This window comes from Globicephala melas, chromosome 4 (assembly GCF_963455315.2).
Source record: "Globicephala melas chromosome 4, mGloMel1.2, whole genome shotgun sequence".
NCBI classification, from domain to species: domain Eukaryota; kingdom Metazoa; phylum Chordata; class Mammalia; order Artiodactyla; family Delphinidae; genus Globicephala; species Globicephala melas.
Window position 1 is genome coordinate 72,508,599 of NC_083317.1, and position 22,159 is coordinate 72,530,757.

The 22,159-nt window shown below is 39.1% G+C and overlaps 1 protein-coding gene across 21 annotated transcripts in view; it reads right to left on the reverse strand.

Moving 5' to 3' along the window:
• The window catches only part of DLG1 (discs large MAGUK scaffold protein 1), a 285,801-nt gene extending 273,500 nt beyond the window's left edge, over positions 1–12,301 (reverse strand). For 15 of the 21 annotated variants that reach the window (XM_060298250.1, XM_060298249.1, XM_060298247.1 and 12 more), the window contains exons 1-3: positions 11,451–11,847; positions 10,945–10,994; positions 9,815–9,946 (exon numbers count right to left, since the gene is read on the reverse strand). In XM_060298250.1, the coding sequence (XP_060154233.1) occupies positions 9,815–9,946; positions 10,945–10,963 (151 nt within the window). In that variant the 5' untranslated portion in view covers positions 10,964–10,994; positions 11,451–11,847. Of the gene's footprint in view, positions 1–9,814; positions 9,947–10,944; positions 10,995–11,450; positions 11,848–12,250 lie in introns of those variants that run through there. The other 6 variants (XM_060298254.2, XM_060298251.2, XM_030860051.3 and 3 more) reach the window with 3 other exon arrangements.
• Positions 12,302–22,159: the final 9,858 nt, after the last annotated feature.

Sequence of the window (22,159 nt, forward strand, 5' to 3'; positions counted from 1 at the left end):
CAAAAATTAAACAAAAAACAAAAACTATGAAGCCATAAAAATATGTGGAGGAACCTTAAATGCATATTACTAAGTGAAAGAGGCCAACATGAAAAGGCTACATGCTGTGTGATTCCAAGTATATGACATTCTGGAAAAGGCAGAACTATGGAGACAGTAAAAAGATTAGTGATTGCCAGGGGCTGGAGGTAGAAGAGACATGAATAGGTAGAGTACAAAGGATTTTTAGGGCAGTAAAACTATTCTGTATAGTGTGGTGGATATATACAAATATAAATCTATAACGGTAGACATATGTCATGATACATTTGTCCAAACCTATAGAATGTACAACCCCAAGGGTGAATACTAAGGTAAAACTATAGACTTTGGGTGATAATGATGTGCTCATGTAGGTTCATCAATTGTGACAAATGCACCAATCTGGTGGAGATGCTGATAATAAGACAGTCTATGTATGTGTGGGGACAGGGGGTATATGGGAAATCTCTGTACCTTCCTCTCAATTTTGCTGTGAATCTATAACTGTTCTAAAAAATAAAGTCTTTAAAAACTTAAATTGAAACAGATATGAGCTATCAAGTCATGAAAAGACATGGAGAAACCTTAAATGCATATTGCTAAGTGAAAGAAACAATCTGAAAGGGCACACACTTGTGATTCCAACTATATAACATTCTGGAAAAGGCAAAACTACAGAGACAATAAAAAGATCACTGGTTGCCAGGGAATCGGGAGGAGGGAGAAAGAGATGAACAGGTGGAGCAAGAGACAGCAGAAAGATCAGTGGTTGCCAGGGGTTTGGGGGTAGGGAGGGAAGGGATGATTATGTGGAACACAGATGTTTAGGAGAGTGTAACTATTCTGTATGATACTGTAATAGTGGATACATTTGTCAAAGCAACAAATGTATATGTCAAGTTTATCGATGTATAATGCAAAGAGTGAACCCTAGTAAACTATGGACTTTAGTTAATAACAATATATTAATACTGGCTTATCAACTAACAAATATACCACACTAATGAAGACATCAATAAGAGGAGAAACAGGAGTGTGGGGTGGTAAGGATATGGGAACTCTGCTTTCCACTCAATTTTCTGTAAACCTGAAACTGCTGAAAAAGTTAAAAGTCTAATAATTTTTTTAAATGTTTAAGGGAGCATAATAATGAATTTATATTACAGAAACAAGCAATCGCATACTGTATTTCAAAATAATTTCCAAATGTATTAAGGATTTAAATGTTAAAAAAAGAAGCCATGACAGAATTTGAATATAGTAAAGATTTTTTATAATCTCAGGGATAGGAAAGGCTTTCTAAGCATAATACCAAGGGTAAAAGCACAACAAAATTGATAAATCTAACCATATATGTGTTTTTTTAATTAAATTTTAAAAACAAATGACAAACAATGGAAGCTATTTGCAACTTGCAAGGCAGACAGAATTGGTTTCTCTAATGTAGATTTTATACCTCTAAGAAAAAAATGAAAAAAAAAAGTGAGGATTAAAATATTTGACAAATTCCTCATGTTTTTCTAACTATAACACTTATATAAATGGTGATTATTGATATTAGTGTTTCATTTTTATGTATTTTATTAATTTGTTTTTGTTATTAAACTCATAAAACAAACAAACAAACAAAAAGTGGTTGGAGGGGCAAATGACATGAACAAATAATTCATAGAAATTAAAATAAACAACAATGTAAGAAAATTCTTACATCGTTGGCTATTTATTTATTCAAAGAAATACATAATAAAACATCAAAATGACTGAAGGTGTATTCCACATATCAGAATAGAAAATATTAAAAAGATAGATAATACTCCATAGCTTAAGGTATAGTAAATTAGTCATTCTTCCACATAATACCTAAAAAATTAAATTGATATAACATTTCTGACAGTAATTTTAAAAACTACATCAAAAGCCTTTTTAAATTGCACATCCCCTTTTACTAAGCAATTCAATTCTAGGAACTTACCCAAAGGACATCATCAAGGATGCAGAACAAAGAGGCATATACAAATGCAATGTTGTTTATAATTCAGAAAAATTATATACCTAAATGCTCCTAGGAAATCATTAATAAAACTACAATAAATCTATACAGTGAAATACAGTCTTTAAATGGTACAAATCCATTGATACGGAAAGGTACATAATGATAAATTTTGTGGGATAAAAATAGTTAAAATGTATAGCACAGAGAAGTCACACTGTATACACTTAAGCAAATTCAACCATAGCACCTCTTTCCACCAAAAAAAGGGCAATTCTACCTATCGGTCCACCTAGTAAGTAAATGTCAGCAAATAAAAAATGAGAAGGGAGGAGACTGTTCCCTCAGGTAGTCTCCATTTTCATAGCATCTCTCTATATCTCACTGTGCTGAATGTGATTCTAGAATTATGTGCTTTTAATACAAGAGGTCACTTAAACACAAGCCAACTACTTCATCTGTTGATCAACTGAAGAAACAATGATTTCAGGACTTCCCTGGTGGTCCAGTGGTTAAGAATTCACCTTCCCATGCAGGGGACGTGGGATGGATCCCTGGTCGGGGAGCTAAGAACCCACATGGCGGCGGGGCAACTAAGCCCGCGCACCACAATTATGGAGCACATGTGCCTCAACTAGAGAGAAGCCCGCACACCACAAACGAAAGATCACGCCTGCCGCAATGAAGACCTGACGGCAGCCAAAAAAAGATTTTTCTTGGCTGAAATCAATGATTTCTTTCCACTACAGGGAAAAACAACTGTATTGTAGTTAATGAGAGACAGTGTTAAACTCCTGAAGGATTTTTAAGGATAATTTTAATTTGATATTTTTCACTTTATACACTGATTTTAAGTATCAATTCCCACTGAATTGTAGAAACAATTATACTATGTTTTGTGTAGGGAGTTTGTTTTGTAAAATGAAAGTGTGTATACATACATAAGAATAGCATTCGAGAAGGATATTCACCCTATGGAAGAAGTAGCAGGTGTTGGTGTGATAATTTTCTTGCTTATAATATTTTATATAAAGTACATGTATCTGACCTTAAATGTTTATAAATTCCATTTTGGAGGGTTAGAGAGAAGGCAACTAGAAAACTAAAAAACGATGAAATATAACTGTGCCATTTCAGAGGGAAAAATTTTATCAGTTAATTAACTAAAAGTACAATGTTTTTATAAACTAAAATACACAATAGTCAAACCTACTGAGGCACAGATACGCTGCTTTCATCTAAACCAACATGGATTTAAAAAGCCATTTTGACTCCCAAAGAGAAAAATATATAAAATTTTAAAGTATGTATTATAATTTGTTGTTTCACATACTAGAAAGAGAAAAAATGTCAAGCCAGTATCCAAAATAAATTATTCCAACACTTTAAATACTATATGACTAACAGCCACACGGTATTCCTTAAAACAAGGTATGTATCAAAAGGAAACAGAGCTTCTCAAAGAAATGGTTGATCCTAAGGCTGGGGCAGGATATGTACAAGATGAACCTGGAACATCTTGTTATGCCAAAAAGTAAGAAAGTGCTAAAAAAAAAAAAATGAGGGCATGTCATAAGAGCAAGCTTGAGAAGCCTCCTACTAGGCAAATCTGAGACAATCTGAACACCAAAATCATTAAGGATGGTAATAAATTATCCACCACTGAAAGAAATATGATAGCTAGGTAGCTAGCTAGGTAAGTAGCTAGATAGATAAATGGGAGAGGAGTGCTCTTAATTACAGTAAAATGCCAAGTGTTAGCTGGTAACTGTAGAAAAGTGCTGCTGTTAAAAATATATATATAATTATTCAACTGTCATTTTCAACATAGTAAAAACGGATTCAGGCAAGCATCATCAATGGATGCTAAGTCTAGATGGAAATTTTGCTAAAGAACAGGGTACATGCAAGGTGTTAGTGTCTCCCCCACATATTGCTTGTAAGTTGCAAAGGGGAAAAAAGTAACTACAGAGAAATCAGACAACACCTTAACTGGGTGATTAAAATTAACATTACCAATGAAGGGCAGAAGACATCATGTACCTCTGGATGTACAGAACCATACAGAATACATAACCTGAGTCTAATCACAAGCAAATATCAGACAAACCTAAAATGAGAAACATTATATATAAAAAAATAAGAGCAGAGGGGAACTGTATTCTTCAAATACGTCAATGTCATAAAAAGCAAAGGTTGTGGAAATGTGCCCAGATTAAAGGAGACTAAAGAGACATAACAACTAAATGCAGTACCTGGATAGCGGACTGGAAAAATAATTTGAAAAGGAAAATTTTAGTAGGAAAAAATTTATCCCTACATAGATGAAATAGTTTAGACTAGAATATTTACAGATGCTTTTACAGCTCTGTGATTGCAAGGTTCTAAAGAGAATTCAACCAGATTCAGCATAATCAAAGCACTGCTTCAAAGCAGGAGTAAGTAAAACTATTAACAAATAAATAACAATCCAATTCAATCAAAACCACCAACAGAAAAGTTAATAAAATTTTCCTCAAATTCCATAATTTTTAGTCAACAGTCTGATCCATATCCTGTTATAAATGCTTTCCTTTCTCAAACCTAGCCTTACAAAGTTACACACACACACACACACACACACACACACGCAGGTGCACAAAGTTACCAACAGACTAAAAAATAACATCACTGGGACCAATAATAAACAAAAAAGCTAAGGAACTTTGACATTTTACCATTATAGCTGGAAGTTTGTAAACCTCGATAACTATGTAAATACCTTTCAAAGTGTGTAAATTCCATCATTATAAACATTCTCCTTCAAAGTAAAAACTATTTTAAAAACCACGTTTTAAAAACACTGACCGGGCTTCCCTGGTGGCGCGGCGGTTGAGAGTCCACCTGCCGATGCAGGGGACACGGGTTCATGCCCTGGTCCGGGAAGATCCCACATGCCGCGGAGCGGCTGGGCCCGTGAGCCATGGCCACTGAGCCTGCGCGTCCGGAGCCTGTGCTCCGCAAAAGGAGAGGCCACAACAGTGAGATGCCCGCGTACCGCAAAAAATAAAATAAAATAAAAAGCCATTTCGATTCCCAAAGAGAAAGTACATAAAATTTTAAAGTATGTATTATAATTTGATTGTCTTACAATTTATTGTTTCACACACTAGAAAGAGAAAAAAATGTCAGGCCAGTGTCCAAAATAAATTATTCCAATGCTTTAAATACTATATGACTAACAGTCATAGGCTATTCATATTAAAATACTCAACTTATGATAAAGAACACCCTAATGGTTGAAGGTGAAAAGAGGCTCTGGACTCAGATTAGTTGAGTCCAATTTCTGGCTCCACAATTTACTATGTGAGAGTCCTTGGGCAAGCTGCATAATCTCTCATTTCCTCTTTTTTCTAATCTATAAAATAGTATAATCATCTCATAAGTGAATATATGCCTCACAGGATTATGATGACTAAACGAGATACTTTTATTAGCACAGAGAAAGTGTTCAATAAATGTTAGCCATTATTACTTCTTACATACTTAAAAAGGAGTCATACTCTCACATCCATTAGTATGGCTACTATCAAAAAAACTGAAAATAACAAGTGTTGACAAGGCTGTGGAGAAATTAGAACCCTTCTGCACCATTGGTGGGATTATAAAATGGTGCAATCTCTACAGAAAACATTATGGTGGTTCTTTAAACATTTTACATGTAACTGTCATATGATCCCACAATCCCACTTCTGGGTGTACATTCAAAGGAACTGAAAGCAGGTTCTCAGAGACACTTGCCCACTCACATTCAGAGCCACACTGTTCACAATAGTCAAGACGTAGAACGCAAATGTCTATCAATGGAGGAATGGATAAACAAAACTTTGACACACACACACATTTATATACATATACCCCAACACACAAGAATATAACTCAGCCTTAATAAGCAAGGGAGTCCTATCACATGCTACAACATGAATGAACCTTGAGGACATTATGCTAAGTAAATAAACCAGTCACAAAAAGACAAATACTTTATGATTTCCCTTATATGAGGTATTTACAGTAGTCAAAATCATAGATACAGAAAGTGGAATGGTGGTTACCAAGGGCTGGAGGGAGGAGGAAAAGGGGAGTTGTTGTTTCATAGGTATCGAGTTTCAGTTTTGCAAGATGAAAAAGTTCTGAATTGTTTCACAACAATATGACTGTACTTAACACTACTGACTGGTACATTTAAAAATGGTTAAGATGATAGATTTTATGTTTTTTTATAATTAAAATAAAAAAGTCACACTTGATACTCAGTATCTCCAAACTTAAAATGTCCTTCACCATGTTTACAAGGGCAAGTGAAACTGTTAGTTAATAAAGCAGCAATAAATGAATTAGATGCTAAAAAAATCTCAGAAATGGACAGTTTTATTACATAATCACCTTCATTCTGAATATCTGCAGAAATAAAATAGTGCATTAAAATAAGCTTGCTATTTATCGCAGACAAAATACAAATCAAATGACTCACTCACTAAAGTCTCTAAAGCCAGCCTGTTCTTGAGACCAGGTTTTGCTCCTGTGCACAAGGAAAGTAGATGAATTCTCTTATTCCGTAAGTAAATCCAAGGGTCTAGACTGGTACGAAATCTTTGAGGACTACCGAGGTCCTCTCAGATCCCAGACAAACGCAAGAATCAGAAATGACCTCAAACCACTATGGACCTGGAGAGCAGAGCTTTGACTGTTATCAAACCATATCCAGTCTATTTTACTCACAAAATTTTCAAATATAAGTACACAAAATGAGAATACAAAAATCAAATATATTTAGTTTTCAACCTGCTCACCTAAATCAGGGATTAAAATTAGGCAGACTTTATCTCCCATTTATACAAAAATAATCACCAGATGTTTTGGGAATAAATTTTAAACAAATGTATAGTTCATGGACTTTTTTTTAAGCTATAATTTAAATATTCACCTTTAAAGAAACAACTTAGCTGAAACTCAGAAGTTAATAAAAACTTTTCTGTTTTCAATAATTTTTAAATCTTCAAGCCATCCTTCAAGGATGCTACCAAGCATCAGGGCAAGAACAATGATTGCCATATTTCACTGAATTGAGGATATTGATATGGAGGATATCAACTGTAAAATGCACCATTATTTCACATGCCACTAAGAATGTAAAACCAATGCCAATATATATCCGTTAAAAAATGCACCCCAAATTCAGAGATACCAAAATTTTTAAAAACTGGTATCTTAGAACAGATGTAGTGCAATATGTGCATGCTGTTCCTCTGAATAACCCAAAGGTACCAGAAACCTAATCTTAATAATATATCAACTACAGAGGGAGGGGGAAAAAAATCAACACTTCTATAACACCAAACCCCCAGGGCCTCACACTAAGTTTTTTTTAATGCATGAAAACAGCCGATACAAACTACCAATTCAAGAAATCAATCAATAAATAACCGCTGCAGAGTGCAAGTCCAAAGAAGTAACTAGATAATTCACTATAGCCTAAGGAAATGATTTCCAAACTCTAGAAGTCAAAAACCTAAGCACCATAGGACTTTCAAACAATTAGAGGTCAAGACCCCATGTCTCCTTTAATCCAATGGTCCACAGGTATCACCTTACAGAATAGAGTGCTACCTACTAAAGGAAAACAGTTAACACAGAATTTTTCAGTACACACTATGAACACAGTGGACTCTAGTTTAGCTTAAGGTAATTTACAGGATTAAAGTACATTACCACACTGTTTCAAAACCAATGGTACAGCTGCAAAGCAAAAAAAATCTTACTGACCTAAAAATTTTCAAAAAAAGGAATAAAGATTAATACATTAACCCAACTTAAGCATGCACCAAAAAATGCATTTATTAATTTAGCAGTGTCAACAATTAATTCAACTACAGTATGGAAACACAAAAAATCTCTACTAAATTTACCCATTTCAAAATTCCTAATTATTACTTTTCTTACACCAAAATCTGATCCCACATTCTATAAAATCTTAAAATATAAGCAAATCTAAATATCAAAGTAAATTCACAACCAATAAACTTATACAGGACAAAGAAGATTCACAAATATAACTCACAATTAGAAAATTAACTCTATCAGAATTCAATTATGCATAAGAATAAATACATTCAAAATAGGCGAGGCAGAATACATTAAAAAAAAAAAAACCTTAAACATAGTAAATCTACCTCCAATCTATGGAGAAATCTAAGTGTAGGTTCTGTTTGGTTACTTCACTAACCATTTAATTTTCTTAAGTCGCAGATTCCACACAGAGGACTCCATCTATGTCCAAATGTACAAGAAGACATAGAAGTCATACTATTTTTCTCTAAACAGTGACCCTACTAAATAAAACACTCCTAGGTTTAATGGTGATTTAGAAAACCAAACAACTAAAACTGATTTTTCCCTTCTTTTTTTGTTTTTTCAGAGGAATCCAATTTGATCATCCATTTGGACCTTAAACCTCAGAGCTTAGAAATCCAAATGTAAAAAATGTCCATCAGTTTAAACAAAAAAGGCAAAATGCTGGTAATCTTTGAAGATGGGTGACAGATGCATACTAGTTCATTATACTGTTCTCTCTTTTGTTGTATATATTTTCAAAAGTCTATAATAATGCTAAATTTAAAAAAATTATTCAGATGTATTGAGTGATCTTCTTCAAAATCTTCTTTAATTCTAAAACTAATTTAGTATAGTATCAATTTACCAATTAATTATTTGACAGGATACATTAACTTGAAAGTAGCCCTCAAGCCACATCAAAAGTTACTCCATCAATAGATAGATATAAGGCTGTAACTACTTTGAAGTTACTGAGGAAAAAGTTGTAATACAATGAAATATATGTCTTACTTTAATACGTTATATAGCCAATGACAAATAAAAACACATTTTATTCTTAGAATTGAAAGGGACAATTTTTCTAGTTCACTGGTTTGTATACTTTTCAAGATACCTAGAGAAGAGGGCCAGAGACAGAGCATCCTGTTTTATATATTGGGGATTATGTACAAAATATAAGATTTTGCATTAAAAAGGGGCCTAGCTACTTTTTAGAAAAAGGCTTAAAAACCACTGTTCCATTGCACCCACATGCTACAGCTAATAGTGACTTAGAAAAGATTAAATGACTTGTACCATATCATTCAATCAATGGCACTGTCAGGAGTAGAATTCAGCACTCTTGACTATGTATGTGTTCAATTCTCCTTTAAAACAATGCACCACATCAAATTTAAGTTACAGTTAAGAATAAAATTGTTTCAATATTCTTGTCTGTAAAATAAGATTAGACAAGATCATCTGTAAAATCATTTTCCAGGTCTAAAATTCTGACTTCACAAATGCCAAGTTTAAACAGAGGTCTATATTAAGGGAATGAATGTTCTTAAACATAGCAGAAATCCTCAAACATTTTCAGGGATTCCAGAGAAATAGCAAGTCAAATACAGAAACAAGCTAACAGTTATTCAGTCATTACTTTTTGGATCCTGAAACATTTTTGCAACTTCTTCATCTTTTAATGTTAGGATGTTAAACTCTGTTATCAAAGACCACTGAAATAATCATACTGAAAGTTTTTTTGGTTATTAGATACTTTTGGAAAGAATATTGGCCTACGTATCAAAATACACCACTCACTGGATGTTCAAGTTATTGAATGCCTCACAGAGAACCAAGTATATCACTCTCTGAAGTTTAAAATAAATGAATTTAGAGCAGCATTACGCCTATCTGACACATAATGGTCACAAATAAAGTTTTAATTCCCACCTATTAAAGCCTGAAAGAGGTTGCTCTGAAATATGTTAATAACCCGTTCTATGGAACTTCTGAGCTGTCTGTCTTCTGTTTGGCTTAGTTTCGAACGATAACCTTCCAAAAGGTGCAATGCTCTCTGGGTATCTGAAAAGAAAAAAGAGTCTGATTAGGGACTTCCCTGGCGGCACAGTGGTTAAGAATCCGCCTGCCAATGCAGGGGACACGGGTTCGATACCTGGTCCGGGAAGATCCCACATGCTGCAGTGCAACTAAGTCCGTGCACCACAACTACTGAGCCTGCGCTCTAGAGCCAACAAGCCACAACCAGTGAGCCTGCGTGCCGCAACTACTGAAGCCTGCACGCCTAGAGCCCATGCAACTCAACAAGAGAGGCCACCACAATGAGCAGCCCCCGTCTCTGCAACTAGAGAAAGCCCGCCCACAGGAATGAAGACCCAAACAGCCAAAAGAATAAAAAGTTTTTTAAAAATTATATATTTACAAGAAAGTATTACAAATTAGCTATGCAGCAAATGATTCTGCAAGGCACCTAAACAATTCCCAACATCCTTCAAGTCAATCCATGCCACTATGTTCATGTACACATATATATATTCCCTAGAATGATCCAAAAAATGTTCAACATGTTACAATAAAGGAAGGTGAGCAGTTTGTAATAAATGTGTACTAGTGATCATCTGATCAAAGTATTAGTAACACTGTTTCAGCTGATCTGACATACAAAAGCAGAATATCTACAATTTGTCATTATAATTCAAATATTACGTGCTTCAAAACTACTAGTTCTTAGCCAGTATCCCACATTCGCTCACAAAAGTGTTTGGTAAGAATGATAAAATGAAATATTAAAACACCAATACAGAATTTTTAAAAAGACATTTCAGAGGGAAAATGTTAATTGCCTCTCCAGTCACCAGAGAGATGTCAAGGAAAAAAGCTTGACAAACATTTAGGTGTTTCCATCGTCTGAATGATATGAGGCTTAGATTCCCTAAGTAGTAAGGTTAGGGCTGTGCTGTCTCATCAGAGTTACACAAACATCTTTAAAACATAGCAATCACAAAACAGACATACAGAAAAGCAAGAGACACCCACAGAAGAGTTCCGACATAAATTCTCACCTTGCTTCCGGACCGGCATTTTTCTCCAGAATCAGGAAGAGGGCACACACCTTTAAGAACACAAAACATAAAGGAAACTAAATTTAGAATAGAATCGAGGTTAAACTAGCATTTCCCCCTAACTCTCAAATCGAAAAACTCCTAGCCCTATTTGAAAAGCCCCCCTGGCAAAGTTTTCCCAAGTGAAAGGAAGAGCCGCACAATCCAGCAGTGTCAATCCAGAAAGCTTTTACCTAAGGTTGGGTTGCCCTGCAAATGTTAAGAGCAAACAGAAGCAAGATGCCAAATTCTCCTCGAAAGCTGCCCCCTCTCCAAAGGGCACTAAATGCCTGGACATGGGGCCAGCCTCCCCCGGCATAAGTATACATACCCCCCACCTACTACTGGGGGGCTGCAGAAGCTCTCCGACCCTTGGCCCCCAAGCCAGCAGAGGCTGTAGCGCACTGGGAGAAGGGATCAGCTGGACTGATCACCCCGCCCTGCTCGGGCCCCCTCCTCTCGCTTGCCTGTCTCCTTGCTCGCTTCCTCCGAGCTACTCCAGCGAGGGCCGGACAGGGCAGCGGCCGCTCTCCGCGACGCCCTCGCGCCCCACATGCACACCTCCGCGGGCCCCCACACCTGCGGCGCGGCCACAAAGTTCCAACGAGTGCCGTGAGCTCTGAGCTGGGGTGCGCCCCGGGCGGTCTCGGGGCGGCTCCCCAGCCCTGCCCCGCTCCACGTCCCCCCGCCCCGCCCGGGGCTCGCGGAGCTGAGCAGAGGGGGGTGAGGGAACGGGGGAGGAGCTCCCCTCAGCGGCCGCACCCCCGTTGCCTCTTCCTCCTCCTCGGCCGCCGCCGCCACCGCCTCTACATTCGCCGCTGCCCGCTAGCCCGCTCGCCCTCTCCGCTCTTAGCCGCCCCACCCCCAGAACCTCGCCTCCTTCCGCGCCCCCAACCGCTCTCCCCCCAAACTTTCCGCCAAGATGGCGGCCCTGGATCTGGACTGCCGCGCTCCCACGTGACCGCTTTCCCGGCGCTCGCAGCCAATGGGAAGTGAGGAGGCGGCTTGCGCCGAGCCCCGGGCTCCCAGCGCTGCTACCTTTGGTTGGGGGGGAGGAAGGCCAGGAGGGAGCTGGGGAAAGCAAAAGGGGACCTGGGGAGCATCTAAGTGCACTTCCTCACTTAAAGGGGCGGCCACCGAAGTGACTCTGAGGACAAAGGAGTTGACACACAGACTCTACAGGTGGCCCGGGGGGGCCCTGGAAGAGCCCGCGTTTACCTCGCCCTAGCCCACCGGTGTGTCCCGCGATTCTGAGGGAGTAACGCACCAGGCCGGGAAGGGTGAGGGTGTCGGAAGAGAGACGTGACTTCACCTACGCCAGATCCAGGACACACATTCCGAGACACCCTTTAACCTCACTAAACACGTGCCTGGCGCCCCCGAGGGTGGATCCCCAACCTGGAAAAGCGTTCTCCGGGAGGAATCATCAGCACCACCCAAAATAGGGGGCGGGAAAGGGCGGAGCCTGGGAGGAGGGAAAAGGGAGGCGTTTGGGCGGGTGGGGGGAGGGGTGCCGTCTCTGCACTCTTACACTTTGTACTAATATTTTAAAAGTTACTATTAGCCCCTCAGTAAAAAGTTTTGGGGGGATTGAATTAAAGAAGGGTAGGTAAAATAGGGAGATGAGTTAATTTGATAAGAGTTTGAGGGTTTCACTAGAGAATTTTTTAAGTCTAAGTGATTAATTCCAAGTATGAATGCATTTAAGGATGGGAAGAGAAAGTTGGTTCCCTCTTTTACTCACTCATTCATTCCCCCTTGCCTGCAACCCCCGCCCAGTCAACAGCTCCAGGTATTACCCAAGCTCTGGCTGCTCCTTTAAGAACTCACCTGTAGCTACCGCCTCCCACGCCGCAAGTCAGCTGCCGCGCCTAGTTTAAGTTTCGTTTGCAACTGGAAGCGGGACTACGGGCCGGCCTGGACCCCGCTCTGGGGCTGAGCCTCCCAGGTTGTAGAAAGAGAATCGGGAAAAGCTCTCCAAGTCACTCCCAGGTCTTCGAGCCTCTTCTGTGTAGCAGGGACCTCACTGCTCTGAGGTCCAGAGAGGATTTGCCTAAGATCACCCAGAGTTAGTGACAAAACTGGAACCACGGTGATCATGTCTTTCAACACTGGAAGGCTCTTGCCAGTAAATCAGATAGCCTTTCACCGAGGCAGTATCCTTGGGCTAATGAAGGCAAGTCCGGGGAACCTTGTACTGTAATCATAACAGTTGCTCAGAGGTATGCGGGTTTCACTTTTCGATTGCACCTTTGAATCCTAACTTGTTAAGAGAACCCAGCGATTTAAGAGTTCATCTAGACCTACTGTCTCAGTTTAAGATAAACTGATGAGCAGAGAGGGGAAGCAACTTGCCCAAGGACACATAGGCTAATCAGTGACAGCAGCCCAGAATTAACTCTCATAGCCCCAGTCCAAGGTTCCTAACACTGTGATTTTGGACAACTTGACCGTAGTATGTTGCTGGTATATTGGTAGCAAATCTCTTTATGCTCTCCTGCCTCATGGGAGCTTGAGTAACAGTTAAAGCAGCATTTCAGAGAAGAAATGGGATGGAAAAGTGAAAGGAAGCTCAAAACCAAGGAGCTGAAATAGAAGGACTTTTAAAATAGTGAAAATGGCTTGATGGCATGCATGCTACTATTATTAAGACTTCATTGATGAACTGTGAATGAAATGGTTCCACTTAAGGGACCATTCTAAGAATGGAATCTCTGCAGAATTCAGAAGGAGGGAGGGATTTCACCTACCCCCTTAATTTCAACTATTGTTCATGTATGTTCACTTGCCAGGCAACGGGGATAGAAATAAAGATCTAAGCCCTGCTCTCAAGGACCCGCAGCCTAGTAACAAATGGATAAAGACCAACACAGGTTTTCTCAGGGACCACTGAAAAGTCAAAACCAAAATTTGTGTGAGTTCTCAATGTCTTCCTAGTCCTCTCCTAAAAACAAAAAAGAGGGGGAGGAAGAAGAAGAGATAAGAGGGCACGAAGCCCTTCCTTCTTGTCATCTTCTAGCCCTATGTGGTCAGCAGTGTCCAAAATGGACATGAATGAATGAAGCTAGTAGCTGTTCCACCCTTGGGGGCCAGGACAAGTCCAGGCCTTGAATGAGAGGCCTTTACTCTTCATTCCTCCCTTCTATCCATCTGTATTATTTACCTATAGCTGCATAACAAATTCCTCAAAGCTTAGTAGCTTAAAACTCAGTAGCATAGTAACTAAAACAGCAATAAATATTATCTCACATTTTCTGTGCATCAGAAATTCAGGAGGACCTTAGCTAGATGGTCTGGCTTGTAATCTCAAGAGATTGTACTCAAGATGTCTACCAGGGCTGCAATCATCTGAAGGCTTAACTGGGATTAAAGGAGGCTCTTCCGATATGGCTCCCTCACAAGGCCTCTGATTGTCGGCAGGAGGCCTCAGTTTCTCACCAAGAAACTCTATCTGTAGGGCTGCTCCACTGGCTTCATGACATGGTAGATGATTTCCTCCAGAGCAAGTGTTCCGAGAGAGCAAGGCAACAGCCACAACATCTTTCCTGACCTAATCTCAGAAGTAACATTCCATCATTTCCACAAGCTCCTATTTGTTATTTAGATCAGCCTCAAGGGTATGAATACCAGGAGGTAAGAATCATTAGAGGCTGGCTACCACATCATCACAACATACAAAGCAATGACATCTGGATTTTTCCAAACAACTTTTATTTCCTTGAAGTTCTCCTTACTTTATGCAGGTAGCAGCTGCCATCAACTAAGACCCGATACAGGATCTGATTACTTTTCCAACCTCCTCATTAAAAAAATAATAATAATAATGGAAAAAATGTATGTAGCAATATAAACTTTCCAGCTCCAAGTTAACTTTCCTTTCAAATAGCTTCAAAGCCTTAGGGAGTCAAAGGATACAGGGAAAGGCTCAAATCCCCCATTCTTCTATTGAGATGTCAGAGATTTGATTCTCAAAAAAATTGTTTCTCAGTTTTAAACTTCCCCTTCCCAATAATCCTTCTACCCAAGCCACCCCTGTAGCTTCACATCTCTATCTTTGTCCTCTCCCCTATCCAGGTCCCCAGCCCATCTTCTGTAAAAGTACTCAGGTCCTGCCAGACTCTACTGCGTCTTTTGCTCTCACTCCAGCAAGTGGTAGTGTGCTGCCGGTGCCACGGAAATCAATAAAAGGAAAGGACTTGATGCTGTCAAAACACTTAGGCCAGCTTAGGCTACAAGAAGAGGAACAATGTTGAGAATGGTAAAAGTGACCATGCTGGTTTAGACCTCCAGGAAAAGCTCAGCAGGCATTTCCTGGCAGCACACTTTAAGAGGGATCTAGACAACCAGCATCTGGAAAGAAAAGAGTAACCAGAGCAATCAGGGATGTGAAACCTTACCCCAAGGGGAACAACTGTAGAATCTAGGGTCAGTTTTTTCAGAAACGAGAGGGCTTTAGGGAGCTTGACTTTAATCTTCAAACAAGCTTATTCTGTGTAGCCAGGGGACAGTACTAAAACTAATGGATGAAAGTTACAGGGCCACAAGAAGTTCTTCTTTAATGTAATTTGTCATAACTGTCCAAAATTCCAAAGACCTGCCCCAAGGTGGTAGGAGTTTCCCATCAAGAAGAGTCTGAAAGAATCCAACAATGCTTCCTTGTCAGAGAGAGGTAGATACCCAGGACAGAGGATTGGACTAAGTGACCTTTGCGATGAGAGTTCTAAGCGCTTGAAACTTCTGTCCCTGCTGTGGTATTAGTACCATTTTATCTACATCAAGAATCCATTCTACCCATTTTTAGTGGTACTGAGACTGACTTTCTTCTGCAAAGATAACTCTTACCAGAACAGAAGGTACAAGTTGAAATCAATTCACTTTAAAATGTGGACAGTTGCCCACCTCCATGACAATTAGGCACTGAAAGTGGAGATAGTTTTAATGGAAATAGGAATGTCACCTCTGACCACAAAGGAATAAATATCCACACCCTAATTATATGTTATGACTAAATAAGTTTTTTTTAAATGCAAAGTTGTTTATCTAAAACACTCTGTAGCTTCCTTCTTTCCTTCCTTTACCCTGACAAGTACCCTTGAGGATTAATGAAAGGTTTCATAAATGTATGGGACATCTGGCCTGGAAGGGCCCTTAGACATCATCTAGGGCCATCCTCTCATTTCACAGACAGAAATGCTCCCAGACAGTATCAGCACACAATTATCAAAAGGCTTTTCCCTGATAGCAGAATGCTACTGGCATTTCAGGAATAATCAGTCTTCCTCTGGGCGGGGAGAGGGAGTGGGAACTAGTAATATTTTCTAAAAATACATTTCTAAGTTTAACCAGATTTGCCTTTCTGCCTGTGAAGAACTTGGGGTATTGACAGAAACTCTAGGATCCCATATTGAAATCCTTAGGATTATACTCAAATCTCTTTGAGACAGCCTCCTCACCCCACTTCCTGCCAAAAGGATTACCAGTGTCTATTCAAAGAAGGCTCTGGGTAGGGCCCCCTGGTCAGATTATCCTTTCATAGGAAACTTAGTTGGAATTTGAAGAAACACTACTAGAATTTTAGGAAATCATTTGTATTCCATTTCTGAGATGTGGCTTGGCTAATAGAATTCTGATAAGCAAAAGAATCCAAAAGATTCTTCATAATTGGACATGGATTGAGTCCCAGTGACCAATCTCCTTTAGCACAAAAAACTGCCACAGTATTCCAGAAGCTTTCTGTGCCAGTCTTTCATTTTTGGGAAATGACACTGGCTAGAGCTGTAATTTTCCTGTTCCTCATGTTGTATAACCCCATATTCTTTTATTATTTCCTTTTATTTTAAGCTCACCAGAACAGTAACAACAAAGAATCATTTAAATCTTACTTTCTATTTAAATTTCCTTTATGTTAGATTAATTTCTTCCAAAAGATAGTTTTTTATCAACTGAGATTAATTACCTATTATTAATAAATTGGGCTACAGTTCAGGAAACTTCCAGATGTGCTTTTTAAAAACTCTGCAAAAATTCCACAAGTTGGAAATCATTTCAAATTGCAAATTAGTTTGTGAATAAATAAAGCCAAGCCCAAAGTGGGTGGAGGACAACAAAATAATACTTACAAAAACAAAAATTAAAAGGAGGGGACATTATCAATTGCTAATGAAGGTGATTAAAGTCTTTAAAGAAAAGGAAGGAGCAGATATTTGATAAGAAATGCTACCATAGTAATTTAGAGAAGCCTGGATTCAGGGGAGCAGAATAAAGCTATATCTCTATTCTCTTTTCTCTCAGAAAATCACTCCCAAAATATTAGAACAAAAACGAACTCGTTTCTTCATCCTCAATGAAAATAAGAGTGCTTAGTAACCTCAAAAAAGTAGTTAGAGAATTGGTCAAATTCAAGTGCCTGGGATAGGGGTTGAGGGAGTAAAAAATAAATAAAAATTAAAAAACCAAGTAGGGAAAAATGTGTGTGTGTGTGTGTGTGTGTGTGTGTGTGTGTGTGTGAGAGAGAGAGAGAGAGAGAGAGAGACGTATTAACATATTGATTAACGTAACAAGACTGTTCCACTTATTGTCTGTATTTTTGAAATATTTCTCAATTAAAATTTTATATCTAAAAAAAAGCAGGTACACTTGTCTTGAAGAACCCTAAAAGAGCTTAGGAAATAGAGGCTCCAGATACCAGTGAAGATGAGGTACAGCTAGGCATGGTGGGGCAGGGTTGTGGGGGAAGCTGAAAAAGGAGAATGGTTATATACCTGCATAAGGAGAAGTTAGATGCTAGGTTCCGACACACTCAGACATGTAACCACCTTCCCCTACTACTCCAAAAGACAAGAGTTTTATTTACCGGGTAAAAGGAGAGGTTTTAGATTTGGGGACACTAGACACAGAGGGTGGCGGTGAGTTACAGCAGTAAAAATAGGAGACTAAAAGAAAATTTGCACACTGAACCCAGTGATTCTCCCTCACCAGCCCACTTCCTCCCCCTAGATCCAGGAGCCATAGCTGGGCACATAGACTCCAGACAAAACAAAACAAAACAAACAAACAAAAATGGAACCGCCTGAGGAAAAAAGACCAATAGATATAGTTGGGAGGTTCACAACAAAAGTTAGTCTGAGCCATTAGGAAAATGCAAATCAAAACCACAATGAGGGGGCTTCCCTGGTGGCGCAGTGGTTAAGAATCCGCCTGCCAATGCAGGGGACGCGGGTTCGAGCCCTGGTCCGGGAAGATCCCACATGCCACGGAGCAACTAAGCCCGTGCGCCACAACTACTGAGCCTGTGTGCCACAGCTACTGAAGCCCACACTCCTAGAGCCTGTGCTCCGCAACAAGAGAAGCCACCGCAGTGAGAAGCCGGCACACTGCAATGAAGAGTAGCCCCTGCTCACCGCAACTAGAGAAAGCCCGTGCACAGCAACAAAGACCCAACACAGCCATAAATAAAAAAAAAAAAAAAACCACAATGAGGGGGCTTCCCTGGTGGCGCAGTGGTTGAGAGTCCGCCTGCCGATGCAGGGGACACGGGTTCGTGCCCCGGTTCGGGAAGATCCCACATGCCGCGAAGCAGCTGGCCCGTGAGCCATGGCTGCTGAGCCTGCGCGTCTGGAGACTGTGCTCCGCAACGGGAGAGGCCACAACAGTGAGAGGCCCCTGTACCGAAAAAAAAAAAAAAATTGAAAACAAAACATAAAACTCAACAAAAGTTTGGAAGATAAGGTCAAGGAAATTTCCAGAAAGAAAAAGAGAGGGAGGGAGGGAGGGAAGGAGGGAAAAAGAGAAAGAGAGAGAGAGAGAGTGAGAGAGAGAGAGAGAGAAAGGAAGAAAGAAAGGAAGGAAGGAAGAAAAGGAAGGAAGGAAGAAAAAGAGAGCAATGAGAAAGAAAATATAGGAAAATGAGAGGTTTGGTAAACAAAGATTATCAAATAGTAAATATTCTGGAAGAGAGATCAAGGGAGAAAACTAAGTAAATAATACTAGAAATTAACAAAATAAGGGGAGGAAGTGAATAAATAAATAATGCAAGAAATTTATCAGAACTGAAAGACAAGCGTCTACAAATCAAAAAAGGCCCACTGACCATCAAGCTTAATGGATGTAAAAAGACCCACACCAAAATACATCATTGTGATATTTTAGAACAATAAAAATGCAGTGTAGATCCTCAATGCTTCCAGAAAGAAAAAACAGTCCATATACTAAGAATTGGAAATCAGAATGGCATCAGAATTCTCAATAACTTTGGAAGTTAGAAGATAGTTAAACAATGTATTTAAAATTCTAAGGAAAAATTGCTTTTCCCAGGATCATATGCTAAACAGATTGCCAATCTGGGTACAATTAAAAAAAAATTTTTTTCACTCTCTCAAAAAAATTATCTCCCATGCATGCTTTTTCAGGAGGCTTCTAGATGGATGTATTTCAGCAAAACAAGAGCATAAACCAAAATAGGAAATATGGGATCCAAGAAACAGGATCCAACTTGGAATAGGTGAAGGGAATTCCAGGATGCTGGTTTAAGACCATTTCAGTACTACAGCTGTGGAGCAGGACTTTGAGAGGAAGCAGTACAGATTGGAAGGTGGGAGGACTTTAGGATCAATGTTTCCAAGACAGACATGGAATTGGTAAACTAGTTGATAGTTTTGATCACATGGAAAATTTGATCAAGGAGCGTTTCTCAGAGCTGTTGGAGGGGGTGGGAAAACTTAAGAAGATGTTGAAAGAAATCTAAACAAATGAAAAACATCTGTTAACTCCAGGAAAATAAATTGTGTAAGAAAGAAAATATCACTATATACTATTTGGCTCAAAAGTACAATATTTTTGTAGTCCTAGTAATGAAAACATAATATAGTAATGAAAAATAATTTAACAACAAAAAAGAGAGATACAATTGTAAAAGCAGGATGAGAATCAATAAATTAACGGTTTCAGATAAATCATACACAGGTAACAGAAAGTCAATTGATAATTTCAACTGCTGAATAAAAGTATCAATCTTCTATATTATTTAATAATATGGAAGTAAATTCCAGAAGAAACAGCTAAAAGAATTGAAGATTTTTCTCCAGAGTGGGATGGGCACATTGGAGAGGTGGGTAGAGGGCAAGGACCTTGTATTCTTTTATTATTACTATAGGACTTTTAGCACTCTTTGACCTTTAAAAACTATTTGCACGAAAAATTTGACTAGGGATAAAGATTATTTTAAAATTTATATAGGGAATTCCCTGGCAGTCCAGTGGTTAGGACTCCACGCTCTCACTGCCGAGGGCCCACGTTCAATCCCTGGTCGGGGAACTAAGATCCTACAAGCTGCGCGGTGCAGCAAAAAAAAAAAAGTATATTGAAAGTATCTTATAAAATTTATATAAAGAGAAGTTAGGTGATGCACAGTGACTTCCATGCACATTGACTCCTTAAGCGGCATTCCATTGCTAAATGTAAATGGAAAGAATCTGATAATTCCAGTTGCTGCTGCAGAAACCATCCCTCCTGGAGACTGAGACGGCTGAAGGAAGTGGACGTTACAGGGCCAGAATGACAAGACTGCAGAATCTCCTTTTCTAAGGGGTGTCATATTTTTTCCAGAAAGGTTCAGATGTGGTTCTATTTGTAGACAGTTTTACATACTTCTCAGAACCTTTCCAACTTGATATGTGCGTGAGTCTCTAAGATTTCTAGAAACAAATAGAAGACCCTTTGAAAGTGAAATGTCATGTCTCCCCCACCTAAATCATAAACACTCTAAGAAAAAAATCACTCTTTATTAGCATCTAGTATTAAAATTTTAGTATGCCTTAAAGCAATTATACTCCAATAAAGATGTTAAAATAAAAGTAGAAAAATAAAATAAAATTTTAGTATGCCTTAACTTATATTCTGATGCTTTTTTTTTTTTTTCGGTACGCGGGCCTCTCACTGTTGTGGCCTCTCCCATTGCGGAGCACAGGCTCCGGACCCGCAGGCTCAGCGGCCATGGCTCACGGGCCCAGCCACTCCGCGGCATGTGGGATCTTCCCGGACCGGGGCACGAACCCGTGTCCCCTACATCGGCAGGTGGACTCTCAATCACTGCGCCACCAGGGAAGCCCTGATGCTTTCTTTAAGGATGTATTTTTAAACAAATACACAATTTAAAAAACTATGTAGCTAAGATCTGTTTATGGTTAAAAAAGAAAACTGCAAACAGTAGAAGCATGTATACTTAAAAGTAAAAGTATGCATTCCCATCTTTGGCCCCCTGCTCTGACTCACTCTTTAAGAGTGGATTTTAACAGCTTGGTAAATCACTTTGTGGGTCACTACCTTTTGATTTTTCAAAGTGGAAGGAGGTGAGAAAGCAACTCAAGAAACTGACTGCTATATATGATGAGAGACTGAACATATACACAGGTGTCGGCTAGACTCCACAGGACAATAGATCTCTGATCCACAACCTCTGCAGCGACCAGCCCAGGGAGCCAACCACAACCTCTGTAGCAACTGGCGCAGAATGATCAGGACTCTGTGAATGACTGCCAGCTTCCCTATGTTTTGCCCTTGCTTCTAACTCAGGACTAACCAGAGAAAACCAAATATGCTCCCCAAATGTCCTGCTGGTTATCCCACCTCCAACTTTCCTGTGTCAACAACCTCCAATCAGAGCATACCTGATACCTTTTTTTTTAAAAAAAAAACTATAAGCTTTCTCACTCCCCTGTCTGCCTTTGAGTCTCTGCCGGACACAAGAGATGGTAGCTGATCCCACACTATAGTAAGCTTTGAATAAATAGCCACTGTTCTTATTCAGGTGTTCATCGTTTATTTCCACAATGACAAGAGAACGTTCCTACAAGGAGCAAAAATGATATCAGAATAACTGTTCAGTCTGCTGCTTCACTGGAAGCTTCATTTATTAGCCTCAACTAATATGTATTATGCTAGTATAAGCCAGCCACTAAAATAAACTGTATTTCCCTAGGACAAACTTAAACTTGTTTAAGAAGGAAACTACTGAGCTGAAGCCTTTAGGAGTTGGAACTTTGAATCTGAAACTATTTATTTCAAACTTCTCAAAGTTCCTTGGTTAAACATGAATGGAGAGAAGGCCTCAGCAATTAACATAATAGCATAAAAGGAATTAATAATAATGTTTCTCATGCCAGTCTTCTTATTTTTAAAA